At 37.0% G+C, this 25,080-nt stretch overlaps 1 protein-coding gene across 1 annotated transcript in view; it reads right to left on the minus strand.

Moving 5' to 3' along the window:
• Nucleotides 1-25,080, minus strand: part of LOC148078931 (CUB and sushi domain-containing protein 1-like) — a 462,769-nt gene that overhangs the window by 99,252 nt on the left and 338,437 nt on the right. The window contains exons 12-26 of the mRNA XM_087792967.1: nucleotides 24,409-24,521; nucleotides 20,993-21,175; nucleotides 20,738-20,923; nucleotides 19,957-20,097; nucleotides 17,260-17,381; nucleotides 17,095-17,167; nucleotides 16,187-16,325; nucleotides 13,215-13,402; nucleotides 12,875-13,063; nucleotides 6,789-6,905; nucleotides 5,968-6,180; nucleotides 5,556-5,747; nucleotides 4,749-4,918; nucleotides 1,931-2,087; nucleotides 1,110-1,301 (exon numbers count right to left, since the gene is read on the minus strand). Coding sequence (XP_087649093.1) covers nucleotides 1,110-1,301; nucleotides 1,931-2,087; nucleotides 4,749-4,918; nucleotides 5,556-5,747; nucleotides 5,968-6,180; nucleotides 6,789-6,905; nucleotides 12,875-13,063; nucleotides 13,215-13,402; nucleotides 16,187-16,325; nucleotides 17,095-17,167; nucleotides 17,260-17,381; nucleotides 19,957-20,097; nucleotides 20,738-20,923; nucleotides 20,993-21,175; nucleotides 24,409-24,521 — 2,375 coding nt within the window. The remainder of the gene's footprint in view (nucleotides 1-1,109; nucleotides 1,302-1,930; nucleotides 2,088-4,748; nucleotides 4,919-5,555; nucleotides 5,748-5,967; nucleotides 6,181-6,788; nucleotides 6,906-12,874; nucleotides 13,064-13,214; nucleotides 13,403-16,186; nucleotides 16,326-17,094; nucleotides 17,168-17,259; nucleotides 17,382-19,956; nucleotides 20,098-20,737; nucleotides 20,924-20,992; nucleotides 21,176-24,408; nucleotides 24,522-25,080) is intronic.

Here is a 25,080-nt window from a genome sequence, read left to right on the forward strand (position 1 = left end):
TCAGGTTTCTTGGCTTCCGTGCGCAGACAGTCTGCTTCAAATCAATCCAAACATTTTTAATGATGTTAGGGTCTGGGGAGTGGGATGGCCATTCCAGAAGATTGTACTTCTGCTTCTACATTAATTCCTTGGTGGATTTTGAACAGTGCTTAGGATCATTGTCCTGCAGAAAGATCCAACCCTGGCATAGCTTCAACTTTATGACAAATTATTGAACATTCTTGTCAAGAATCTGCTGATACTGAGAGGATATCATGTGGCCCTACCATCATCGACACCTACCATCAGTATCGAGATGTTCTTGTAGTTCTCTGGAGGTGGTCCGTGGCTTGTCTGTGACCATTCCAACCATCATTCGCCTATGCTTTTCATGAATTTTTATGGCCTACCACATCTTTCCTTCCCAAGGACCGTTTTTGTGGCCTTACATTTCTGCACTACAGTTTTGACTGCGGAGAAAGACAGTCCAAACCTTCCTGATAATATCTTTTACCCTTCTCCTAATTCATGATAATGAATTATCTTAGTTTTTAGGTCAGTAGATAGTTGTTTAGGTGCCCCCATTTTGCCAGTCTCCAAAAAAAGAAAGTAGGACAAGCACAGCCAGCAATAACCTCTGTTAAACAGATTTTTTCATTATTTTTACCTGTCTTTGTAATTGAAGATCTCACAAGCTATTCAAAACAATTTGGGGCTGCAACCTGTCAGCTATAAATCCCTACAAGTCTTGAAATTAATGTGATAACAAGGGTGCCAAAACTTTTGCACATACCATTTTTTACATTTTATTGTATCATAATAAAACTATGTTATGCTAGAATTTTGGTCTGGAAAACACTCAAAGTTCTACATCTGTTATTAATTATATTCTCTTATAAAGCTAGAGAAAATGATCATGAAATCTTAGAGGAGTACCCACACTTTTGCATACCACTGTATTAGCTTTATAATGCTACATTAGTTTCTTACTAAGTGAACTTTACAATTGGATAATGAATATCAGTTTGCTATCGCACGTGATCATTATTTATGCACCTGATATTGTTTCCGCTAAACTAGAGAACAAAAAGCATAGCAGAGCCATTCACTTGAACTACAATGTAACTTACCGATGCATGATGGAAGAGACTTGTCCCAGACTCGTCTGTCTCCACTGAGGCAGATTAGAGTGCTGCTGCCATGGAGACTGTAGCCAGGGTTGCAGGAATAAAGGACAAACGTGTTGGCGTAGTGGCCGTCGTCCTGGATCTTAAATCCATAACTTGGAACACCAGGTTCTTCACAGCGTACGAGGTCGAAACCTAGAAAAAAAGAACAAATAGAGATGTGATCAGCACAAAAAAGCCCATATCCATTCTATTCATTTTTTTTATATTCTTTGCACACACTCATTTCTTCATCCATCCCTCTATAAAATGTGTTAGATTATCGTAAAAAAGTTTCCCTATAACCTCAAAGGACTCAAAGCCTTACAGCTCTTTAATGGTATAACGAACATACGGCGCACCTGTTAATTCTTTAATGTCACCCATTTGACCCCCATTTCAGCAGCCATTTCAATCCAGATGTGCTTCTTTAATGACTTGCTGACAAATGTCCCACTTAAAGCCACTTTGGCTTTCACATTATCTCCCTTTTCATGTTTTACTTAAATCTGCAAGAAAGATTTGTCTTTGGTGTTTGTTTACTGATTGAGAAGTATGAGAATATTTTCCCTAATAATGATCTATCCGAACATTAGATATTAAAATGTTTTAATGAAACACAAATAAACCTCCCCCCAAAAATCAAATTATATTTGTTATTATTATTTTATCATTATTATTAATACTACTACTAATAATTAATGTGGTAATAATAATTAAAAAGAAATTCACACATTCAAGGGTTATACGTTTTTAAAAATAGTATAATTTTCTAGGTCACTCACTTGTGTATGACAGGTGAAAACCCATGTTGGTTCCAGAAGCATTGCTGTTGAACTCCAGCCACAAGTGATTAGACGTGCTGTTGATGACACGGCCCATCATGACATCACCAGTCAGATTTCCAAGCAGACGTGATGAGCTATTATCTCCATCAAAAACCTGCAAATCACATTAAGTACATAATTAGGATTACACCAACAGTATAAAATGTGTATTGGCGGACAGAATGGAAAATGTGCAAAATTTGCACAAACCAAGGCATTCGCAAGAACCAATACCTTCAAAATGATTTGGGCTTCTTCATTTCAGTTTTCCTTCGTCTTAAGGTAAACAGTATTTTTGTTTGATAGAGTTAGCTTTGCAGTGAATTAGGAATGCGACTGAGTGTTGTCAGTCACACTTATGTCATCCCCACGCAATACTCAACAGCAGCAAACTCGAGGAGAGATTGAATACTAATAATTAACATAATTTTTATTTTCTTAAGGTTGTTGAAAGATATGTCGGTGAAATGGAGGATTCTGTCTTTATTTGTACCATATAGCTGCAAAGCAGCAGAGCTGAATGACCAACAGTGGGAAGGTGTGAGTGAGTCGGGTGTTTCTCTGCAGTTATTTTTCTCCTCATCCTCCATCAGCGCTTTCTGATGGCTCCCCGAACGCTGCAGGACTGACAGTTTTCATGGTGTCGAGTAGATTCTAGCAGAGAAGGCTTTGACTAGTATTTAAACGTAAACTGCTCATGCTTTTGACAGTTAGGGACACATCCGCTGATTGGAGGTGACAAGTCTGCAGGTAGCAGGAATGCCAAAAGCAACAAGACTGAGGTAAAGTTAAGGTCTGACTGCTGCTACAATTCAGTAAGAGCAGACTTTTTGACAACATAACACAAGAATAGTTTTAAAATGAGTTAGTTATGTTAAAATAAGCAGATTCTTGAAGGATTAGTTTACAAATAGTCAATTTCCCTTCTGCTTTCCATCCAAACACCATGACATTTACTCTTAAATTAGCAAGTCGCCACACTCCTCATGAACTACTTTGCTTTTTGCTTCTATTCTTTCCCTCGTTCTGTTTCAGTAAAACTGAGTATGGCTAATGAAAATCCATGTGGCTCATAAATCAACATGTCACCGTCTGCTACTGCTACCCCCTCTGTCTTTCTCTCGTTCTGGAGGCTCACTTTTGTCCTCCATTTCGTATTCTGCAATTCTTGCACACACCTACTTTGTCTGTCTCCTATGGCTTCATTCTCATTTCCTAAGGCTTTTAGAGTATTATTGCGAATTTGGTCAAGGCTGATAATAGGGCACATTTCTCCTGTTAGCTGTGTCTGGATGAATTCAGCTAGCAGTGGAAGAGATAGAGTAAGTTGGTTGATATGTGAGGAGAGATGTGTGCCTAAAGCTGGTAGAGGTGTCTAGCAAATGGTTTGTTTTTCAAAACAGAATTCAGCTGCATTGTAAGTAAGTAAGTAAGTAAGTAATATTGCAATTTTCTTTGACAGTGATATTGTAATTATTGGTTTAAGTGGCTTTCTATAGATATTGGGACAGTTTGGGATTATTTTCTTGATAATTTATCATGGAAACTGCCTTTGGAGTAAAACAACATTGGCAGTGGCAGGGGTTATGTTGGCAACACTGTTAATATAAGTACATGAATAACATGAAATAGGTTAGGTAGGTTTAAGTAGACATAGGCCAAGTTGGAAGTTGTTTGATTTTGTACTTTCATCTGAATACCTCAGCTATATTCAGAACAAAAAATAACATCTGGGCGAAAATATTTAATGGTTCACAAAGTCGGAATAGACTCTTTAAGTTATTTAATTTCCCTCAGTGTTTGGGACACCTATCTTGACTAATCTGGAACAGAGTTAAAAAACCAGCAGTGATGCTGTTGCTTCTAACAGCAATGCTTGACAACTGTTAACATGAGGCCATCAAATGCAAATGCAATCCAAATATAGCCTAAAATTTCAACCTTGGCATGTTTTTACGTTTCTGTTCCAGCAATAGAGAATTTGTTTTTAAATGAACAGGATTCAAACTATCATTCTGGCAGTATAGCTCAATACTAGTTTAATAAATAAAAGTAGGTAGTCAGATGAGGGAGGTCCTGTTTGTTGTATTTTTTTTACCAAAAATACAATCTCCTAAACATGTTGGCAAACAACAGCAAAAATGTAATTCACCATTGTCACATGGAAGTTGCCTTTTTTGTCATTTGATTGTATTCTGCTTTATATAGTAAGTGGAAGTGGTTAGAAGCCATATAAATAAATGACAAATTCTCAAAGAACCTTTTCTACATTTTTCGCATTGAGCTACAGGACACCAAAAGGGTCACTTCTAAATTAATCGGTTTCAATTCTGAAATCTTTTTGAGTTATGTCATTTACGAACAAACCAATGATTCCTGCTGTAAAAAAATAATTTGTTGTGATCAACAGAAAACTGACAAGCATATTCCTTTTCTTAAAATAATATCGACAAGTTCTTTAAGGCTGGTTACAGGCCGGCCATTTATTCAAGAGCAGATTAACAAAATTCCAGGATTATTTAATCTAAAAGGGAAACAGTCCTTTCAATCATTTTGGATACCATGCTTAATCAAAAACTAATGAATGAAGAACAAAGAAACATTTATGTCTAAGAGAGGCTGGTGCTGAAACTGAGATGCTCTTGGAATCCATGTATCTCTGCTTATATGCGTATTTTATTGTCTCTCCCTGACTGAATGAATAAATACAGTCCCTTTGAGAAAATGTAATTCTGTAGCATAAATATAACACGCCAGTGATTGCGTTTGCACATACCTTCAGAAAGTCTCCAGCCTGCAACGAAAAGCTCTCAGCTCTCAGTTTGATCCCTTTGCCCTTTTCAGTGGTGATATGGTAGATGCACTCGTGATTGTTATCATAGTCGGATGGGAAATTTGGCGAGAGGAGAACACCCTCCGGTCCAAGTGATGTAGCTCCACATTCAGCTAAATAAAGAGAGTCAGAAATGCATGAAGTTATTTTAATTTTATTTCAAGGCCTAATAAATTGATTTATATTTTTAAAAAAAAGGGTTTCTGGCTGACTAATCTAGTCGCAATTGTCGCAAATTCTTGGCTTGGCCATCGCCATTTACTTTTCTTATTTTTTATCTTACTGGTAACTTCAAAAAGACAGACACTCCCGGCAGGTTGCCCAGGCAAGTTACGTAGTGAAAATAACAGTAAAGGAGTTCTTGATCTTCATCATTTTTATTAAGCAAAATAAAGATAAAACATAACAGGTTTAACAGTGATTAATTAGAATAAACAAATGAAAATTTAGAGACCAAAAAAAAAACTGTTCACTCTCAACAGATCTCTGTTAAGGAAAAGTGGAGGCCTGTTGGGCAAAAGTTTCATGACAATGTTTAGATTTTCCAAAGCCAGAAAAGAGTGTGAAGTGTAAAATATTACCGCACATTCAACTTTATATTTGATCCCATTTGTATTACTTGACAGGCAACTAATCATTGCAAATATTTAATAATCAAATGCCCCCTTTTTTTCAAGAACAGTCTTTGTTTACTAAAACAAATTATCTATGTTTATGTGAATGCTTTAACCTACAAAAAACAACACATACCTATGCAGCGTGGCAATGTGTTGCTCCAAACTCGTCTTCCTCCACCCAGACAGGTGATCTTGCTGTCTCCTTCAAGCCTGTAACCTTGGAAACAAGAAAATGCCAGCGAATCGCCTACTCGGAATCTGAATCCTGTTCTCCTGCTGAATGCCGGTACACCAGGATCCTCACATGGCTCCAGGTCATACTCTGGTTATACAGGGAACAAGAACAATGATTAAAGACTGTGTTAGCAAAATTTGAATCAAAAATAAATGAAGAATCACAGGTAACAAACAAAAACAATTTCCCCCTTTATGTTCAGTTGTTGTCAGGCAGATTCACGTCTCAATGGAGTTGTGTGACATGATAAATTCAAGTTACAAAGGACTAATTTAGCCTCAGCCCACTCTTATCTTTTATTACTTACCAGAGAAAGTAATATTAAAGCCTTCATAACTCATGGAGAAATCTGATATGAAGCGGAGCTGGGCGCTAAAGTTTCCATAGAGACCAGCCTTGACACTGGGGGGCAGCACAGATCCGGTAAGTCTGGCAACTGGGACCAGAAAGTTACTGTCTTCCGTGATGGACAGGTAGTCATGGTTTTCCTCAAGATGGAATGTGTGAAAAACAATATGCACTCCTGAAAAAAAACATAGATATGATCAAAATGATTCTCCTCCATTAAAGATACAGGGATGTGTGCAACAGAAAAAAACTAAATAAAAAAAATACAAATATTTTTAACTTTGTTATGGTAAAACCAGTACATTTGGTCTGTATTTTGAAAGATTTGCTTTCAAATCGGGTTCACATTTAACAAATGAATGCATTGTTTTTGCCAAATTTTAATGAGTAAAACGACACCTAAATATTGTCTATAGTGTGATGGGATAAGTGATGGCAAATAAACAGAATAAGTCATTCTTCATTAATGAATTGCAATATAGTTTGAAGAATATATTTTTACTATAATCTCATTTTTACATTAAGTCCAGTCTTTCAGAGAAATCGACTCATCACTGATCCGAAAGAAGAACTTTGACTTATATTTTTTTCTTGTCATTATGTGTGGTTTTATCCGAGTAAAAAACATTTTAAACTACTACAGAAAAATTCTTACGCCAATACTAATGCTTTGTTAACATTTGTGTAAAACTAAAAACTCAATTATCCTTGTTGAGCAAAATCTATGATTTTGCCGTCAAGCATTTTTGTCATACTTAAATCTGAATGTTTATGTACTCTTACCTTTTCCATGAGACACTTGAATAGTCCAGGTGCAGTTTAGAGAGTTTGGGTAGAAGTCAGGGAAGCCAGGTGAAAGAATTGTGCCCATTTTACCAGAGACATAACCACCACAGAGAGCTAAAGAGACCATAGAAGAGACATTTAATTTAACATAATAAAAACTTCTTCCATAACCATTTTTACTAAACATAAAATACACGTTCAAGGCCAAAAAATCAATACTGTGAGATCAGTACAAGCTCTACATGTAGCCGATGTCACAGATTTGAATGAGAACACACTCTTTCAGATCAAGAATAAAAATATTGGACAAAAGTTATTTTAGTGCTTATCCTATTATGGAAGCTGTTGACAGTATTTCCTTTAATCAATGTAGATACATTAAATTTATTAAGGTGTTTCAGAGAACAGCCACTTTCTAGCTACTTAAAATATATAGTAAATATATATAACCAGCCAACGTAAACCACCAGTTCAACACTGAACAAGCCAAATTCTACTACCAGTGGAAGAAAAGCTCACCCACCAAGGCTGGAAAAGGCATACTTGAGAAAAAGGAATCATTTAACATCAGATCACACAGATCTTGCTTAACAAGGTATCATGACTATCACAGTAGCAGATACAGTGCCTTGCGAAAGTATTCGGCCCCCTTGAACCTTTCAACATTTCGCCACATTTCAGGCTTCAAACATAAAGATATAAAGTTTTAATTTTTTGTCATGAATCAACAACAAGTGGGACACAATCGTGAAGTGGAACGAAATTTATTGGATAATTTAAACTTTTTTAACAAATAAAAAACTGAAAAGTGGGGCGTGCAATATTATTCGGCCCCTTTACTTTCAGTGCCGCAAACTCACTCCAGAAGTTCAGTGAGGATCTTTGAATGATCCAATGTTGTCCTAAATGACTGATGATGATAAATAGAATGCACCTGTGTGTAATCAAGTCTCCGTATAAATGCACCTGCTCTTTGATAGTCTCAGGGTTCTGTTTAAAGCGCAGAGAGAACCATGAAGACAAAGGAACACACCAGGCAGGTCCGAGATACTGTTGTGGAGAAGTTTAAAGCCGGATTTGGATACAAAAAGATTTCCCAAGCTTTAAACATCTCAAGGAGCACTGTGCAAGCAATTATATTGAAATGGAAGGAGTATCAGACCACTGCAAATCTACCAAGACCCGGCCGTCCCTCCAAATTTTCATCTCAAACAAGGAGAAGACTGATCAGAGATGCAGCCATGAGGCCCATGATCACTCTGGATGAACTGCAGATAACTACAGCTGAGGTGGGAGAGTCTGTCCATAGGACAACAATCAGTCGTGCACTGCACAAATCTGGCCTTTATGGAAGAGTGGCAAGAAGAAAGCCATTTCTCAAAGATATCCATAAAAAGTCTCGTTTAAAGTTTGCCACAAGCCACCTGGGAGACACACCAAACATGTGGAAGAAGGTGCTCTGGTCAGATGAAACCAAAATCGAACTTTTTGGCCACAATGCAAAACAATATGTTTGGCGTAAAAGCAACACAGCTCATCACCCTGAACACACCATCCCCACTGTCAAACATGGTGGTGGCAGCATCATGGTTTGGGCCTGCTTTTCTTCAGCAGGGACAGGGAAGATGGCTAAAATTGATGGGAAGATGGATGGAGCCAAATACAGGACCATTCTGGAAGAAAACCTGTTGGAGTCTGCAAAAGACCTGAGACTGGGACGGAGATTTATCTTCCAACAGGACAATGATCCAAAACATAAAGCCAAATCTACAATGGAATGGTTCACAAATAGACGTATCCAGGTGTTAGAATGGCCAAGTCAAAGTCCAGACCTGAATCCAATCGAGAATCTGTGGAAAGAGCTGAAGACTGCTGTTCACAAACGCTCTCCATAACAACCTCACTGAGCTCGAGCTGTTTTGCAAGGAAGAATGGGAAAGAATTCCAGTCTCTCGATGTGCAAAACTGATAGAGACATACCCCAAGCGACTTGCAGCTGTAATTGCAGCAAAAGGTGGCGCTACAAAGTATTAGCGCTAGGGGGCCGAAAAATATGAATTTCCCCTCGCGGGACTAATAAGGGTTTCTAAAAAAAAAAAAAAAAAAAAATATTGCACGCCCCACTTTTCAGTTTTTTATTTGTTAAAAAAGTTTAAATTATCCAATAAATTTCGTTCCACTTCACGATTGTGTCCCACTTGTTGTTGATTCTTGAAAAAAAATTAAAATTGTATATCTTTATGTTTGAAGCCTGAAATGTGGCAAATGTTGAAAGGTTCAAGGGCCGAAAACTTTCGCAAGGCACTGTATCCAAGAAAAAGTCTCAGTTATGAAGAACTGGACAACAACAGGCCTGGACATTGTCCACGACTACTCATTAAAAAAAATAAAAATAAAATTAGAGACATAGGTGAACAATTGAAAAATAGGTTTTGCTTTTCTTTTTAGAAATTATATTATTACATGATTGACACAATAGTTTATTATAAAGAAACTTCTACCTTTATGTCTCCAAGATTTATTAGACAAGAAGATATATATATAACATTTTATTTAGTTAAAAACGTGTATATTTATATGGAACCATTTCAACATTTACATTTTTATTCACACATTTATTTATTTAATTATACATTTTGTTGTTTAATTTAGCAATTCTTTATTTATTTATAAGATCATTTATTTTCATTTTTACTCCCGTTGATAATCTGTGTTCAAAATAAACATTACCATCTACAACAGATAAAAAGGCCTTCCCTTTTACCCTGACCTACATTGTCTTTATAGGCAAACATCTCCCTTCAAGTCACATCCATAAACACGCTTCATTATGTTTTGAAAAAAAAATGAAGTAGAAAGTCTTTCTTTTAATTCACAGCAGCGTTGGAAAGTCGTGTGGCATCCTTTTTTGAGTTACATGAATGAGCTTGTTACTTTGACTGTAATTTAATCAGACAAAGTTAAATATTAAATATTTAGATTCAAAATACTCCCAATTCCTCCAACATAATGTACAGTCATGTGTCCTCTCACTCAGTCCCTGTAGATCATTATTAAAAAACACAAAATAAAAAATGGCAAAAGGTCTTGATCAATGTTCAAGACTAAAATCAAATGAAGCCCAAATAAAGCCTAAACTTTCACTGAGATCAGAACTGATGCAGACAACAACACTGCAGTGTAAATTAAGTCACTAAACAAGTAGCTTTGGCAGCAGTCACAATCTTGATTGCACCTAATTCTATCTGATACATTAAAGAGAAGCCAACATTCTTTTTTTATTTGGCATTGTGCTGACCTGAAGGAAAAAGATGAGTCATTTGGTTACAAGAGATATTGCATCAGTATTGGACAAGCTTTTTTTCCAGAACAAGGGGACTTAATATCTTGCTGTTTTATTGCTTTTGGACAATATATTGCTGAGATAATAAATGAAAATCGCCGATGAATGCATAAATTAGACTTTTTGGTTAGAACAGTAAAAAGTGTTGCGAAAAAGCATCAATTTGTAGGGGGGGTAATGTTCCACGTGAACATTGAAGCTTTTAAAACAGATGAATTGATTATTTTACCTGAGGTTATTATTTTAATCACAACAACATGAACATAGTAATTTACCACTAATACAAGGTTAGCTATCGCAATATTTGTGAAGGTTCTTTATTGCATTGTAAAGTTTAGTGAGTCTTGTTACATCATCAAAGAGAATGACTTTGCCCTTGGTTTGGTATTCCATGTTAAGGTAACCAAATTCTGTCTCCAGTGAATTGTAGTGGATCAATAAAAAATTCTATAACTCCACAAAGTAGGTTTTATTTTTCTTGTTGATTCTTGTGTTTTATTGAGTAGGACCTTATACACAACTGAAATTGTATAACAAGTTGAATTTTCAATTGTTTAATAAATAAATAAAAGCAATATCTAAACATTTTTGACAAGTTGCAGTTTTTTGGGGGTACGAACAATATAACTCTGATCTTGAGTTTCCACTGCCGGAAGAATAAATTAAAATCTGGTCACCTCTGCTGAAACATATATTATCATTCTCAAGAATGTCGCCAAGAAAGTTCTCAGGTTTAAGTTGAAACCCACATTTTCTGAGTGGATAACTTGACAGATACAATGTATTGAGCAAAATCAAGAGTATATCTGATAATGTGAAATTAACTTTATTAAATTTTTGGTGTGTGCAGGTGTGTTTCAGGTAAAGTAAACGTAGCATATGACACATGAATTAACAACATCACTCTCACTGATGACCAGTGACGTGAAAACTGTGAAAGCTGAGGTCAACCTGTGTTGAAATGGCCAGCAATTGTCATTTTTGTTTCCTTTAATTCCTGACGTTCCCATTTCCGAGCCACGAGACCGGTCCGAAATAAACTCTCCATCTGTTTCCACAATTTACAAGCAGGGTTACTTGCATTTAAACCCATCCAGATCAGTTTGTGAAGAACATAAGTGAACCATAAAACTGTCCTGCAGCACATTGTGCACCGATGCAAATGGGCATTACTCCACTGTTCACTGTTCCTGAACTTATTTCACAGCAAGCAAACACTCTTTGTTGCCAGCTACAAGATATTGTGTGCAGAAAATATCATCAGCAATATAATTGGGTCAAGAGGAAAGGATTTGTTTTCCTAAAAAGTCTGGTGGTTACTTGTTTTTTATCTTAATTTATTAAAAGGGCAAAAATGTGTTGATATAATTGTTTGTTAAATTAATCTTGAACCTCTATTGTACTTGTATCAGTAGTGCTTTGTATTAGCGAGAATCTGGTGATACGATACGTATCGGGATACATGTGTGACGATACGATATACTATAGGAACACCGATGCATGATCTCTTTTTCTGGCTTTTACAGCAAATAATTTAGCAAATACTTTCTATAATCAAATGTGAATATATGAATAAAATGAATTCAAATGAACTTTGCAATGACAATAAAGCTTCTAAGATCTAAAGGGCAGTTACTGTGAAAACCTAACTCAGTCACATGTTTTCAAAGTCTTCCCCCGGTCTGAAATCTCTGGGAATAAGAGTAGAACGGACCCCATTATGGTGTAATAACAAGCTCCTTGATGCATGACCAATCACAGCAGAGTGGGTGTCGATAAACTAAATCTCCAGAAAAATTAAATAGTGAATTTATCAATTAGAAGAGAGTTTTTTACCAACAGACACAGCCATGAGTATGGTTAATCGGAAAGACTGTGAGTCGAGGACGACGTAGAGAGAGATACTGTTATGATATTCAATAGCACTGTATCAATATTTAAAATATATATATATTTATATATATTTGCACTGACTTCACGCGCCAGCGCCGGTGAAGCAGCAGCTCACAGCAGCAGCTCTGCTGCAGTGAAGATGTGAGCAGAGGAGGAGAAATCACGCTACAAGATTCAACACTCCACTAACTTTATTAAACATCTAAACCCCGCATCATGACAAAGAAAATGAGCAGATTGAAGAAATAAGAAACAAAAAAAGAAGTTAACTTTGCTGTTCTGTAGAGATGAGAGAAACGCTCTGTCGACCACATGACAAGTATGTGGTCTGGATAAAACGAAGTATTCTTAACACATACCCACAGCTGACACACTTACAACCGACACCAAGAACTTTTCCAAACAAACCCGTATTTAAATAGTGTCATCAATGATATGTAAGGTAAAACTTTATTGATCCCTCAGGAGGTCTCCTTTGGGAAATTGTTTCAAGCAATATAATTGTTTCAATGTATAATTTGTGCTTTCATTTACAAACTCAAGATTCCTAGAGTGACTAACTTAATGTTTGTTCAAGTTGTTTTATGTTGATTTATGTCATCTTAATCTATCTACAATTTAAACAAGGGTTACTGGATAAGAACAACAATTAGGTGTAGTATTAGAAAGTTACTCCCTTAATAAAATCCAGTCACATGAGCTGGAAGAGATATTCTGTATAAAGGTTTAGAACGACACCAATGACCTCTTTACCGGATGACGTCTTGTCGTCTTGACGTCTCTAGTGTCTCGCATTTTCCAGCCATTTCACACAATTTGTGGTGTCAAATTTTCTTAATAATCTTACCGTCACAACTGGGAAGTGCATGATTCCACTGATGATTTTGTTCACAGACAATCGGCTCTTGGTCACTCAGCGTATATCCTGAGTTGCATGTAAATGAAACACTGGAGCCAATGGAGAAGCTGTTGCCATGGCGATGCCCATTGACTGGGATTCCAGGATCAAGACAAGAGTCTGACTCCATTCTCACACCTGAAATTCACATCACACATGCACAAATACCAAAGAGTAAATATTGAGAGCTTTAATCACATTTCAAAAATATAGTTTTCCATTGAGGTAACTTTCAAAATATGCATAGTTTTGACAAACAATATCATGAGCCTGTTTAAATTAAACTTACTCTCATATTTGATGCTGAATCCAGCTGCAGAGCGGCTATTGTCTGTGGTGAACAATAGGTAAAGGGAGTTGGATGTGGAAATTAGGAAATGAGGCGCTTGGGTTCCGTGATATTCCCCAATCAGTGGGGATGAAGACACAGGACCATCCCGTATTTCTAGTGTATCATAGTTGACCTCGGTCTGAAATCTTGACAAAACAAAACACATTTATCAAGTGTGTGTCTGCTATTGGCTAGAATTACATGGACACAAATCGTACCCATTTGTTAATCTATCCTCCCAAAGAACAATGGAAGAATGTACCTGCACAACCTGGTAGGAACCTACAAAAATTGACCAAAGATAGACTAAAATAGATTCTTCTTTTTTTTCTCTACATTAACGGCACACATTTTGACTCTTGACACTCTCGACTCTTTCGGACCAGTTTCAGATTATTTTCATTGTACTAGAGTATACATTTGTTCTACTGTTTTTTTCCAGCAATGTTTCAGAAGTTTGCTTCTTTACCATTTAAGCTTGTTCCTAAATGTCACTGACACGTTTCAACAGATTTTAGTTTTAATGAAGTGGTGTATGTGAAATTGCTTGGAAAAAGCTGTCCTCAGCCATGAAGGGTTTCGTCCTTGAGCATGGCTCTGGTGAGATCATGGCAGTCCTTGAATTGAATTACAGCATAATTCATCTATTATGACTGGCCTTTCATGCAACAAAGGAAGCTGATTTTGTGGCTTCACTGTCCTGATAAAATGTAGCGACTGACTGCATCCCTGTTTAACTGGTTTTAACAGAAAACATCACCCTAGTTAAAGCCTCATTGAAATGGCTTCCCGGAATTTCATTTAAAATTGTACTTATTACTTTTAAATCTCGCCTAGCTACCAGCTACATTTATGATATTTTGACCACTTTTAAGCCAGCAGCATTTCATACTCTCCATTAGCTGTTACTACTGTCGAGGCTAAAACAAAAGGCCCAAGGCCTTGCTTTCTCGATTAGGGCGCCTCGTGATACAGTCTGCCCTACGAGATAAGACTGGCTGAGTCTTTGCCTTTTTTGTCTTTTTTAATCTCTCTCTTTCTCAGACTGGCTTTATACCATTTTTTTTAATGGATTTATCCATTCTTTGAGTTATTCTACTGTGCTAATGTAAATAATTCAGGAAATATATCCTGTTTTTATCATAATAATGTTTTTGGTGTTTTATGATAATATGTTAGGAAGGTAGAACTTTATTGTTTTTTTCCAATTAGCCACAGCAAATACAGCAATTGTTCATAAAAAATAAATCAAAATAAAATAAGAACAAGAACAAAGAGAAATAAAGAGAAAGAACAAGATGATACAATCTAAGTCTAAAGATAAAGAACATAGATCAAAGAAAAATAAAAAAGACAAAGGATACAAAGACTAACATAGAACAGAACATCATGATACTTTTACTCTACTCCTGCCCCTGAACACAGAATTGTACAATTGAATAGCCCTAGGAATGAATGAGTCCTTGAGTCTATTTGTTTTGCACCTGGGTACGAGTATTCATGCCCTCATTCAGCTTCTCTGCTCACTGATGACAGTGTTGAGAGCATGACTGTCATCATCCATGATGGACAGTAGTTTGTTCAGTGATCTCCTCTCAGCAACTGTCACCAGTGAGTCCAGCTTAATGCAAACCACAGAGCCAGCCTTTCTGATCAATCTGTCCAACCTGTTGACACTCCTCTTGGACACATTCCCACCCCAACACACCACAGACTGGTAGAACATGCAGACGAGCTTCCTGCAGATGTTATGTTGAACTGAGAGCCCTAATGTACTGGTTTTCTAGTAGGTACATCGTCCCTACTCTATAACCTCTAAGGAGGGGGTGAAGATTGGATAGTTGCTAAAGGGTTGACGATTAGCATGTCAGTTATACTGTGAGGTGGCAGCCCCGTCAGCTAAGATCTTGAAAATAAAAGCATTTTTAAGGAGTCCTTTTTCCTCAGACTCTGGTTCTGATTCTATATGACAACTAATATTAAAGCAAAATAATATGGTTCTTCAGTTTCTGAGAGACTGCAGAGCTGACAGAATGGTGGTGCTTTCGGGGCATTTTGAAAATATAAAACAAATGATCGATAAGTACACTTTTCATGCCAAAATGGTCCCCCTGACATCCCTGGTGGGACAGCTGAGACAGCAAAGCATACCTGGGTCGACCATCTGTCAGTATGGTTACCATCTTTCCTGCTAAATGTGGGATGAAGTCTGGATACCTCTAGACTTAACGTGTAAGCAAATGGGCTAAATAACTTGGAAATACTTTATTTTGGCATTACACATTTTTTCTTCAAAAGAGCCACAGTAATAAACTGTATTAAATGCATTCAACCAAAGAAATATTTTTACCCATAAAGTCATCCACTTTAACAAAAATCCTGTAAACACCCAGTTGTACCATTGAAAACCTCATTCTTAATATCCACAGGAAAACTGAATGTCAGTTCCATGCTATACACCCTTTCATTTCCTCTGTTGAAAAAAGGGGGCCTGGAGTCAAAATAGTTGACGTGGTCCCACTTCTGACTCCTGACACAGAAAACAGCAATAACGATTGAATATGATTGGAAGACCGCCTATTGACAATCTACAATCGCACAACATTTTAGCTAAAAAGCTATTTAGCATGAAAGGCTAAATTATTAAAATGCCACAGATATGTTGATGATAATTTGGTCTTTCCAGAAATACCACCAATAACAAATATATCCAGGATAGGCCCACCTACTTGTGACTTATGTATGCTTTTAAGGAATAGCAAAGAGCCAGCAATTATTAACTGGAGCGGATGTGTGATGTCTGATTGGTTTATGTCTCTATAAAGAGAATCGCCATTGACATTTGTGCTGATGTGTGGCGCTGGTTTTCTTCAACCGACTATGAGAATACTTAACCTGACAACCCGTGTTCTCTTGAGAAAACAGCTTACCTATCAAAGTGGATCTTCACTGCATGGTCTGGCTGCACTTCAATCACCCACTGGCAGTTCAGAGAGTCTTTATAAAATGCAGGCCAGCCGGGAGACAGCAGAACCCCAGTCGGAGCAGTAAGATGACCTCCACATGGAGCTGAAAGGTAATTAAAGCATGCCACAGCAAAAGTTAATAATTAAATTCTCTGTAAAGAAAGTCTTTTCCAATAAAGATCTGCCCTATTATTTTGCTTCATATATCTTAGCTTTCTTTTAGAGTTTCATACATATACATTAGTCCCATAGTGTTCCTCTCGTTAAGCTGGAACAGAATGTCAGCAGCGGCTGAGAAAGGCTAAACTAATCATTGCCTGATTATTTAAAAGGGAAATCAAATTGATTTATCTGTAAAATCATGTCAAAACAGCTTCTTAATTTCCGTATATTTGGAAGACAGCAGGAAGCGAGTTGGCATGTTTTGACATTAATTTATAGGTAGAGGTTTGTGCAACTCATAATTATGTCGGTTACAGGTGTGGGACAGGTAAAACGTTTACTTTTACTTCCCTTACAATAACAGACAACACACAATCAGTCTGCAACATAACATTATGTTTATTTATTTCAACAGTTCAATAATTTATTTATTATTTTTTTTAGAAGTTATCGTACTGAGAAGCCTTCGCCACTGTAAATCAGACCTGGCCAATGTACGAAAAATGTTTCTGTCAGCAAAAATAAACATGATTTTGTCATTTTCATTAGATGCTGAGCTCTAAATGTAATCAATTATCATTTGTTTTAGGATTTCTCATTCATATATCTGAGTATTTATTGAACCTCATAAAAAACTAAATTATATTTGCAAAAATTCTATTTTCTGTTATTGTGTCGTTGATCTATCAAGGAATGATTTTGTGTGATACCTTCACAGCGAGGCACAGCCGCAGACCAAACAACATTCCCATCCTGAATGATGCAGGTGATATGATCTGACCCCTGGACATAAAAGACACTTGTTTCTAACACAGGCACACTGTTTCATAATTTATAAATAGGGATTAATGGAAAATGGATTATGTTAATACTACCTGTGTCCTTATAAAGCCTTGATTGCAGTGAAAAGCCACAGAGCTGCCAAGCAAAAACTTGTCCCCGTATCTTTGGCCGTTGACAGGAACGCCAGGGTCGTGACACTCGTTCTGACCAAATGCTAAAAAGAAATGACAACAAGGCCAGTCCATAATTATAACTTCATAAGCTTGTCAATCATAGGTACAACTAAGAGTCATTCAAATATGCAGCAATGACACCTGTAGTACCCTCAAATAAATGAGACTTAAGCTAAAGGAAGTTAACATTTAATAAAAATTTAGAAAGTAAACAGGAGTTTACATAAAAGATTATTACTGAATGTCTGGAATCAGAAACCATTGGCCTGATTTACATAAAACATTTTAGTAATACCATGAAAATAAATGAGCCAAGCTTTATCTTATATTCTTTCCTATGAATTAAATATGCTTTCATGTGTCCAGTTTGACCCAACGCACATTGTGATTCCCACTTCCCAGGAATTGGAGGTTAACATAACTCTGCACACTATTGGTTTCATACAGGAATATGCCCAATATTTGATTTCATGCAATTGTTAAACTAAAAATGGGCCCAATTTGACATAAAACCAGTTGCTACTGAATTTTTCATCCGAAAGCACTGCCCTGGTTTACATAAGATTTGTTATTAATGATCATGCACTTTAATGTGACCAGCTGTATAGCGTTTATTCATTTGTATATTATACAAAGTTGCGGGATAAATACATTTGACTTTTTATGGTTATTTTTCCTTTTACAGTGACAAACAGTAAATCATGATACATTTCTGATCACATTTGTTGCAATATATTTAATATCACAGCTATCATGGTTATGCATATCATGGTAATATCTTGTTAAGGGCTAAATATCATCACAGTATTTAATCGAGAGTTACCTGTATCTTAGGGTGGGACATCCCTAATGATATGACGTCCTGCAACGATGCATGCGAACATATTGAAATCTCTGTACCATGATTCATTATGCCTGAAGTTACAGACACAAACATATATAATTTTTATACATTAAGAATAATGCTATGCTAGAATTTTTAGGGATGTTATAAAATAACATAAAGCACACCTGTGAAATACACAAACAATGTTCACTACATTCTCTACTCCAGTTTTTGACTAGATTTAATTGAGCCAATAAAGATTGAGTGTTATTCATGTTATATAAGACATTCACACTCAATTATGTGTTTTGTTCATTGTCTGTCCTTTAGTGTACCCCAGTGTATAGTCTGTGATCATCCATAATCAAGATTTTGAACTTAAAGGAAACTGAAATGTTTAGTTTTGTACTTTTCTGCACCATGTTAATACTTTTGTAATTTATTAACAGAATATTGACCGACTACTTCATTTATGTTGTTATTGATACTTTATATCTATATTGCTAGAACTTCAGGAGGCTTGACAAATCACATTTGAGTTTGTAAGAACCTTCAGGGGACAAAGGCTCAATACAGTTCAACATTGTTTAAATCAATTAGCGGATTTCAACGGGTCGGTTGCAAACCAACAGTGGGTCACAAAGCACATTTTAGCAGGTTGCTTGTAGAAGGTGTATATTGTTAAAAAAAGATGAATTTGCATTAAAGCAAATAACTACTTTGCATTCAAATAATCTGTATACGTGACAAGGTTGTTCTATTTTACTTCTGTGTGCGTAATCTGGAATATGCAAATATATTAGACTTAGATGGTTTGTCACAATAACTCTTATATTCATGATTGTATTTGCCATGCTTCAGCATTATGATCAGTTATTTGCTAACTGATGATGTTGTTGAAAAAGAGAAAAAAAATGTTTCAGTGTTTTAATTTGGGAAATGTCACCTCTCAAACATGACTGACAGACAAGGTCAATTGGGAGGTACGCAGTAAAACGGCACGCATAGAAATCAAAGGGAATTAATAGGACTAAGTCATGCAGAACAAGGAGCAGAGAGAAGCACAAGGGCATAAATCTGGTTTTAAACTGAAAGCGGGCGAAACTGTTCATGGCAGATTGCTGAAGTAGAACCATTCAAAAATGATGAAAGCATCATCAGACTTTTCTAAAACTTCAAAGCGGTCAGACGGCAACAAATGCACATTTACAGAAAAATAATTCAAGTGGGAAAAGTTAGTATGGTACATACTATGCACATGTTTTTTAGATACATTTTTTAACAGGTAATGAGATTTTTTTTCTCCCCATAAAAACTACTTATCTCGATCACCATGACATTTGAGACTGAAAACAGAATGAAAGAGTGAGAACAACATTTTAAAGCATGGGTTGAAAATACAGGGAATGGTGCTATGTTGCGCTTTAAGTCCTTGAGTTACCTTTTATACATCCTCAGCTAAATCTATCATCCTTTAGCCAAGGTGTATATTTTGAAATTTTGAAATCACTAGGACTAGTGCATGTCAGTTTACATAAGGCCCTGCTAGCTAGCCTACTGATCACTGACCCAAGAGTTGATTTGCTAGCACATTTGCCTGCAACATTATATTTGAAGGTGCGCATATAAGTGAATATAATATGACATAACATACAAACATTAACTTTTCTAAGTTTGTTGAGAGCAGCTGATGCTGACTGTCTGACAATGGATAAATGCCATGGTACTGTTTCCAATAGCAGCCTGGTGACTAGTGACAAAGACACAGACAAACTCAAAATAGCACATACTTGTGTAACTAATATTGAAGCCTTTTCCAGTATTGGAGTGATCCGACTGGAATTCCAGACGCATGATGTGTCCCTTGGATGCTATCTGTGATGGAACATCTTTACCTGAAAATGTCCCAAAAGTTGTTGGCTCGGACAGACCTGAAAAAAGAAATTCATTAAGTTTCATTTAATTAAATCAGACTCAGATAAACATCGATCCAGCAAACATGTCAAAAATGTCTGCACTTTATAATGCAGGAGGGCAGGTACATTTATCCTTAATTATCCAGAAAGACCTTTGCCATGGAATAAATAAATTAACAGATTAAGTGTCAATCAACAAAATTACAAAAACAAAAACAACACGCCGGAATATAAACACTATCGGAAATATAAGACCAAATGAGAAATAAGAGGAAATAAAATAAAAGATAATTTAATTGAAGGTTTCTGCTGTAGTTTTGTCTGAATCATGAGAACTTGCAAATGGAAACCAAAGCCATGTTTCATCGATCTATTCATAATTTATTTTCTATTTTTCTGAGGCACCATTTTCATGTTCACCTAGGTTAGAAGATATCATAGCCTGAACATAAACTTGTTTGCTTGAAGTAATGTAATACAATAGATATATTATTTCAAAGACACTAACATGTCTGTTTTGTTAGCTGCATCAGTGTCTTTGTTAGAAAAATTTAAATTGTAGTATTTATAGTTTTAAAGGTTTTCTCTCACTCTCTATAAAGCCTAAAAATTTCACCAGCCGGTATACAATTATATAAAATTATGATAAAAGTACCTTCATCTTTCACCACCAGCCAGTCGAATTGTGGTTCTAAGTCAAAGTCCGAAAAAAGAAGATGGATGCGGCTGCCTGGTTCAGATATGATCAACCACACACAGTTGAGGTTGTTGCCATACTCCTCTGGATAGTTTGGGGATAACAGTGTCCCAGATGGAGCCGTGAAGTTAAAGAAACATGAAACTGCAGGAAGAAGGGGGAAAACGTAAAAAAATAGACACCTTAATCAAAGTTTACATTTTCAACACTTACAGACACAACTGGGCTTGTTGCCCGACCACTGGTTGTTGTGCTGACATGTAATTGCTCTTTCTCCGACCAGCTCGAATGCTGACTGGCAGTAGAAGGTCAGAACGTCTCCATGCTGAAAGCGATCCCCGCTGCGACCACCGAATGCAGGTACACCTGGATCACCACAGCCTCCTCGAACTATCTCTGTAACAAAAATACAATCATCTTGTTTGCCAGCAAAAAATATATAATTACAGCTATTTGATTTTATCATTTATTTTGATACATATTAGGTAGCTGAATAAACAGCACGAAATCAAGACCCCATACCTATAAAAACATATATTTATTTTTAACTGTTCATCTATTTATTGTCCATTACCTCACAACACTTTTTCTTTCTTTTTAATATCAATTCAAGAACTGTACTGTGTATACGTCCAGTGGGCGAGTTCCTTGTTAAAAAGTTATATAACCCAGAAGTTATATATCAGACCTAGGGGCTACATGCAGACTGTTGTATTTTTTAAAGTATTTCTTGTCCCACCAAATCAAGACTTTAGAATTGAACCCCTTTTTTAGATAAACAATATCTTAAATGCTTAGATCCCTTTTTTTAATTTATAAATGTTAAACGTATATTAAAGGGCAAATAATGACTTGGTGAATTTGAGTGTCTCTTAAATGTATCCTTGACATCTAGTGTACTTATCAGTATGTGTCGGTTTGTACTAAACTCTCTTTTAATTGATGTATTTACATTAAGAAAAGTGCTTAAGCTCCTCCCACTGAAACCGCTCAATTTTCTAGAAATGAACTCTTGAAGGAGGAAGGCCAATTATTACATCATTATGTGCTCTGCTCTTGTAAAATCTCATTTGCCAAGATTTCAGATGACCATATTAGGTATTTAATTCAAAATGGAGCATCGTCATCATGAGGGACTGCATCTTGGAGAGGAAAACACCAACTGTGGTGGTGAATAAAGGGTTAACTGAGCAACTCCACACACACCGACAAGAAGTGGTAGGAGCAGAGACACAGGAAGACCAAATACGGTAGAAATATTGGTTAACATCTGCTGTTATTGGGGATTGGGGAACATTCTAGAATGTTCGGTAATATCCGTTAAAGATGTTCTGTGTGGTGACCTTTAGTGACCTCATCCTTTCTGTGGACAACCTCCTGCACAACACAACAATATTTGAAAGATGTGAATGAGTCAGAAAAGTTGGAGTTTGGCATCAGTTGCCCTTCAAACTAAATAATATAGCATTACATAATTACTCAGATAATAAGCATGTTCTGTCATGCGAAGTCTTTTAAAAAACGTCATTTACTTTGGAGGGGAGTATTCTCGGAAATTCTCTTGCCTTTTAATTTTACTGTCTTAATAGTGCTGGTTTGAAGCCTAGGATAAGAGTGGGTTGGAAAACATCTGACAACAAAATATTTCTATCAAACGCTTGCCTCTTTGGAGAAAAGCTGTTCAATTCCATTCCATTTCAATTCCAAAGAGAAGTCCATTTCTTTATATTTTTATCATCCTGTTAGACCCAGAATCTCCAGGCTTGCTTCAGCTTCTTTCTCTCTCTCTCTCTCTCTCTCTCTCCCTCTGCACTGGAGGCTTGGTGACGACATGCAGGCTATCAAGCAACCAGCACTCTCCTACAGAAGAAGACTCCGAGCCGGCTCCAAGACTCCATGCTCCTGCTCCAAGACTCAGTGCTCCTGCTCCAAGACTCTGTGCTCCTGCTCCAAGACTCTGTGCTCCTGCTTCAGGACTCCGTGCTCCTGCTCCAAGACTCCAGGCTCCTGCTTCAAGACTCTGTGCTCCTACTCCAAGACTCCATGCTCATGCTCCAAGACTCTGTGCTCCTGCTCCAAGATTCTGTGCTCCTGCTTCAGGACTCCGTGCTCCTGCTCCAAGACTCCAGGCTCCTGCTTCAAGACTCCGTGCCCCTGCTCCAAGACTCTGTGCTCCTGCTTCAGGACTCCGTGCTCCTGCTCCAAGATTCCGTGCTCCTGCTTCAGGACTCCGCGCTCCTGCTCTAAGACTCCAGGCTCCTCCTTCAAGACTCTGTGCTCATGCTCCAAGACTCCGTGCTCCTGCTCCAAGACTCCAGGTCCTGCTTCAAGACTCCGTGCTCCTGCTTCAATACTCCTTGCTCCCTGTTTGCTGAATCCTCCTCCATACCTCCTCCTCCGGTGCCTGCATCTACTGTCCGCTGTCAAGTCCTTTCCCTCTGCACTACTAGTTCCCTCAGTTTTGCTTTGTTCTAGTTTTATTTAGTTCCTGCTCCTTAAGGGGAGCAGTGCAGGGATACAAAAATAACACACCTCTGAGCACAGAATCACAAACTCAGACAGATACAACATGTGAGACGAATTAGAGGGTTGGACCCAGCCCACAGCCCTTGGGCGCCGCTATGGTCAGCGCGCTCAGCAAGGTATTGCGTAGGTGGTGAATTGTCAGAGTTTGTCGCATGGCACACAAGGACAAACAACGTTCGCACATGCGCTCATATCTACGGACAATTAACCGCTGTATGTTTATGGACTGTGGAGGAGTAAACCCATTACACACAGGGAGAACATACGAACTTCACACAGAAGGGTCACAAGTTGCTTCCAACCCAACTGGGAAGCAAACCTGCAAGCCTCTTGCTGTGACCACGCTTACCACTGAGCCACTGTGCGCCCAAGATTTTTTTTTTTATTTGACCTAATTGAATTCTTTAATTGCACAATTATTGTTTATTTAAAAGTGTTTGTTTTAACATTTATCTGGACTATGATAATTTCTAAAATATATATATATATATATATATATATATATATATATATATACAGTATAAATATATATATATATTACAGATAAGTGTGTTATCATGTATGTATTCAAATCGTAGGTGTGCGTTTGTGTCTTTGTATCAATTTAGCACGTAGTTAATAACCTCTTACTGAAGGTTTAAGGGGGAGGGCCTACTGAGTAAGGTCAAGGGAAAGGGGGCACAAGGAGGGGCACAAGGCCCCTAATGAAATTTTAAATACAGGTGAAACTGAAATAATATTGAGCAAAGGTTTGTTTATTCTAGCAATTAGATTTACAAGGTGAAACTAATGTATGGCATAGGTGAAACTTTTGAAAACCTCAAATTGAAAATCTCCAAAAATTAGAATATCACAAACAAAGTTATGCCAGTTTTCTAGAATTTCAGCCTCTATAACAAATCGTAGGGCATATAATCCACCTTAATTCACTTTTTTGGGGGCTTATTTAGCTATGTATACATATATATATATATATATATATATATATATATATATATATATATATATATATACTTTAAAACAAAACAAACACAACAATTGAAGCAACTTTTTGCGCTAATTGAAGAATACTTCTCTGGAGGTTTAAGTGTGGCCTTACTTACCCTCATAGATGGCCTTGAACCCAGCCGAACCAATCGTATCGTCTGATTGTAGATGCAGCCACATCTGATTGGACAGGCTGACAATGAGATCCGGCACACTGGAGCCAGTGAGTCTGAAAGAAACAAAATGTGACACCTTTGTTTATTTGGGGTACACAAAGATAATCATTTAAATGATTATGGAAATACCTCATCTTAAGCCTTTCTTGATGGGGCAGCTAATGTGTTAATTTAAGTGTACCTTTAATAGCTATATTATATTTGCACAAAGTTTATTTTAATTAAAATATATAGAAAATGTAAGCCTTGACCACTGAAAACGCTTTTGTTTTTCTGGAGATTAACTCTCTGCTGTGATTGTGCCAACGGACTCATCTAAATAATTGGGGAGGGATTACAGCTGGTTGGAGGAGGAGTGAAGCCCATTATAACGTCACAACAGGCTTTACTTTCGTAACCTCTTGTTTGTCGAGATTTCGGACAGGGGAGAACTTTATACATTAATAACTTCCAAACATATTGATGAGGGACTTGGATTGCATCTTGGAGAGGAGTTTCAACTAACATTTCAAACATGTGAATAAGTCAGGAGAGTTGCAGTTTGACATTAGTGTCCCTTTAAATATTTTGAGTACTTTAATCTTTCTGGACGTTACTGGACTCTTATTGTAG

This window comes from Callionymus lyra, chromosome 6 (genome assembly GCF_982586985.1).
Source record: "Callionymus lyra chromosome 6, fCalLyr1.hap1.1, whole genome shotgun sequence".
Classification (NCBI taxonomy): Eukaryota; Metazoa; Chordata; class Actinopteri; order Syngnathiformes; family Callionymidae; genus Callionymus; species Callionymus lyra.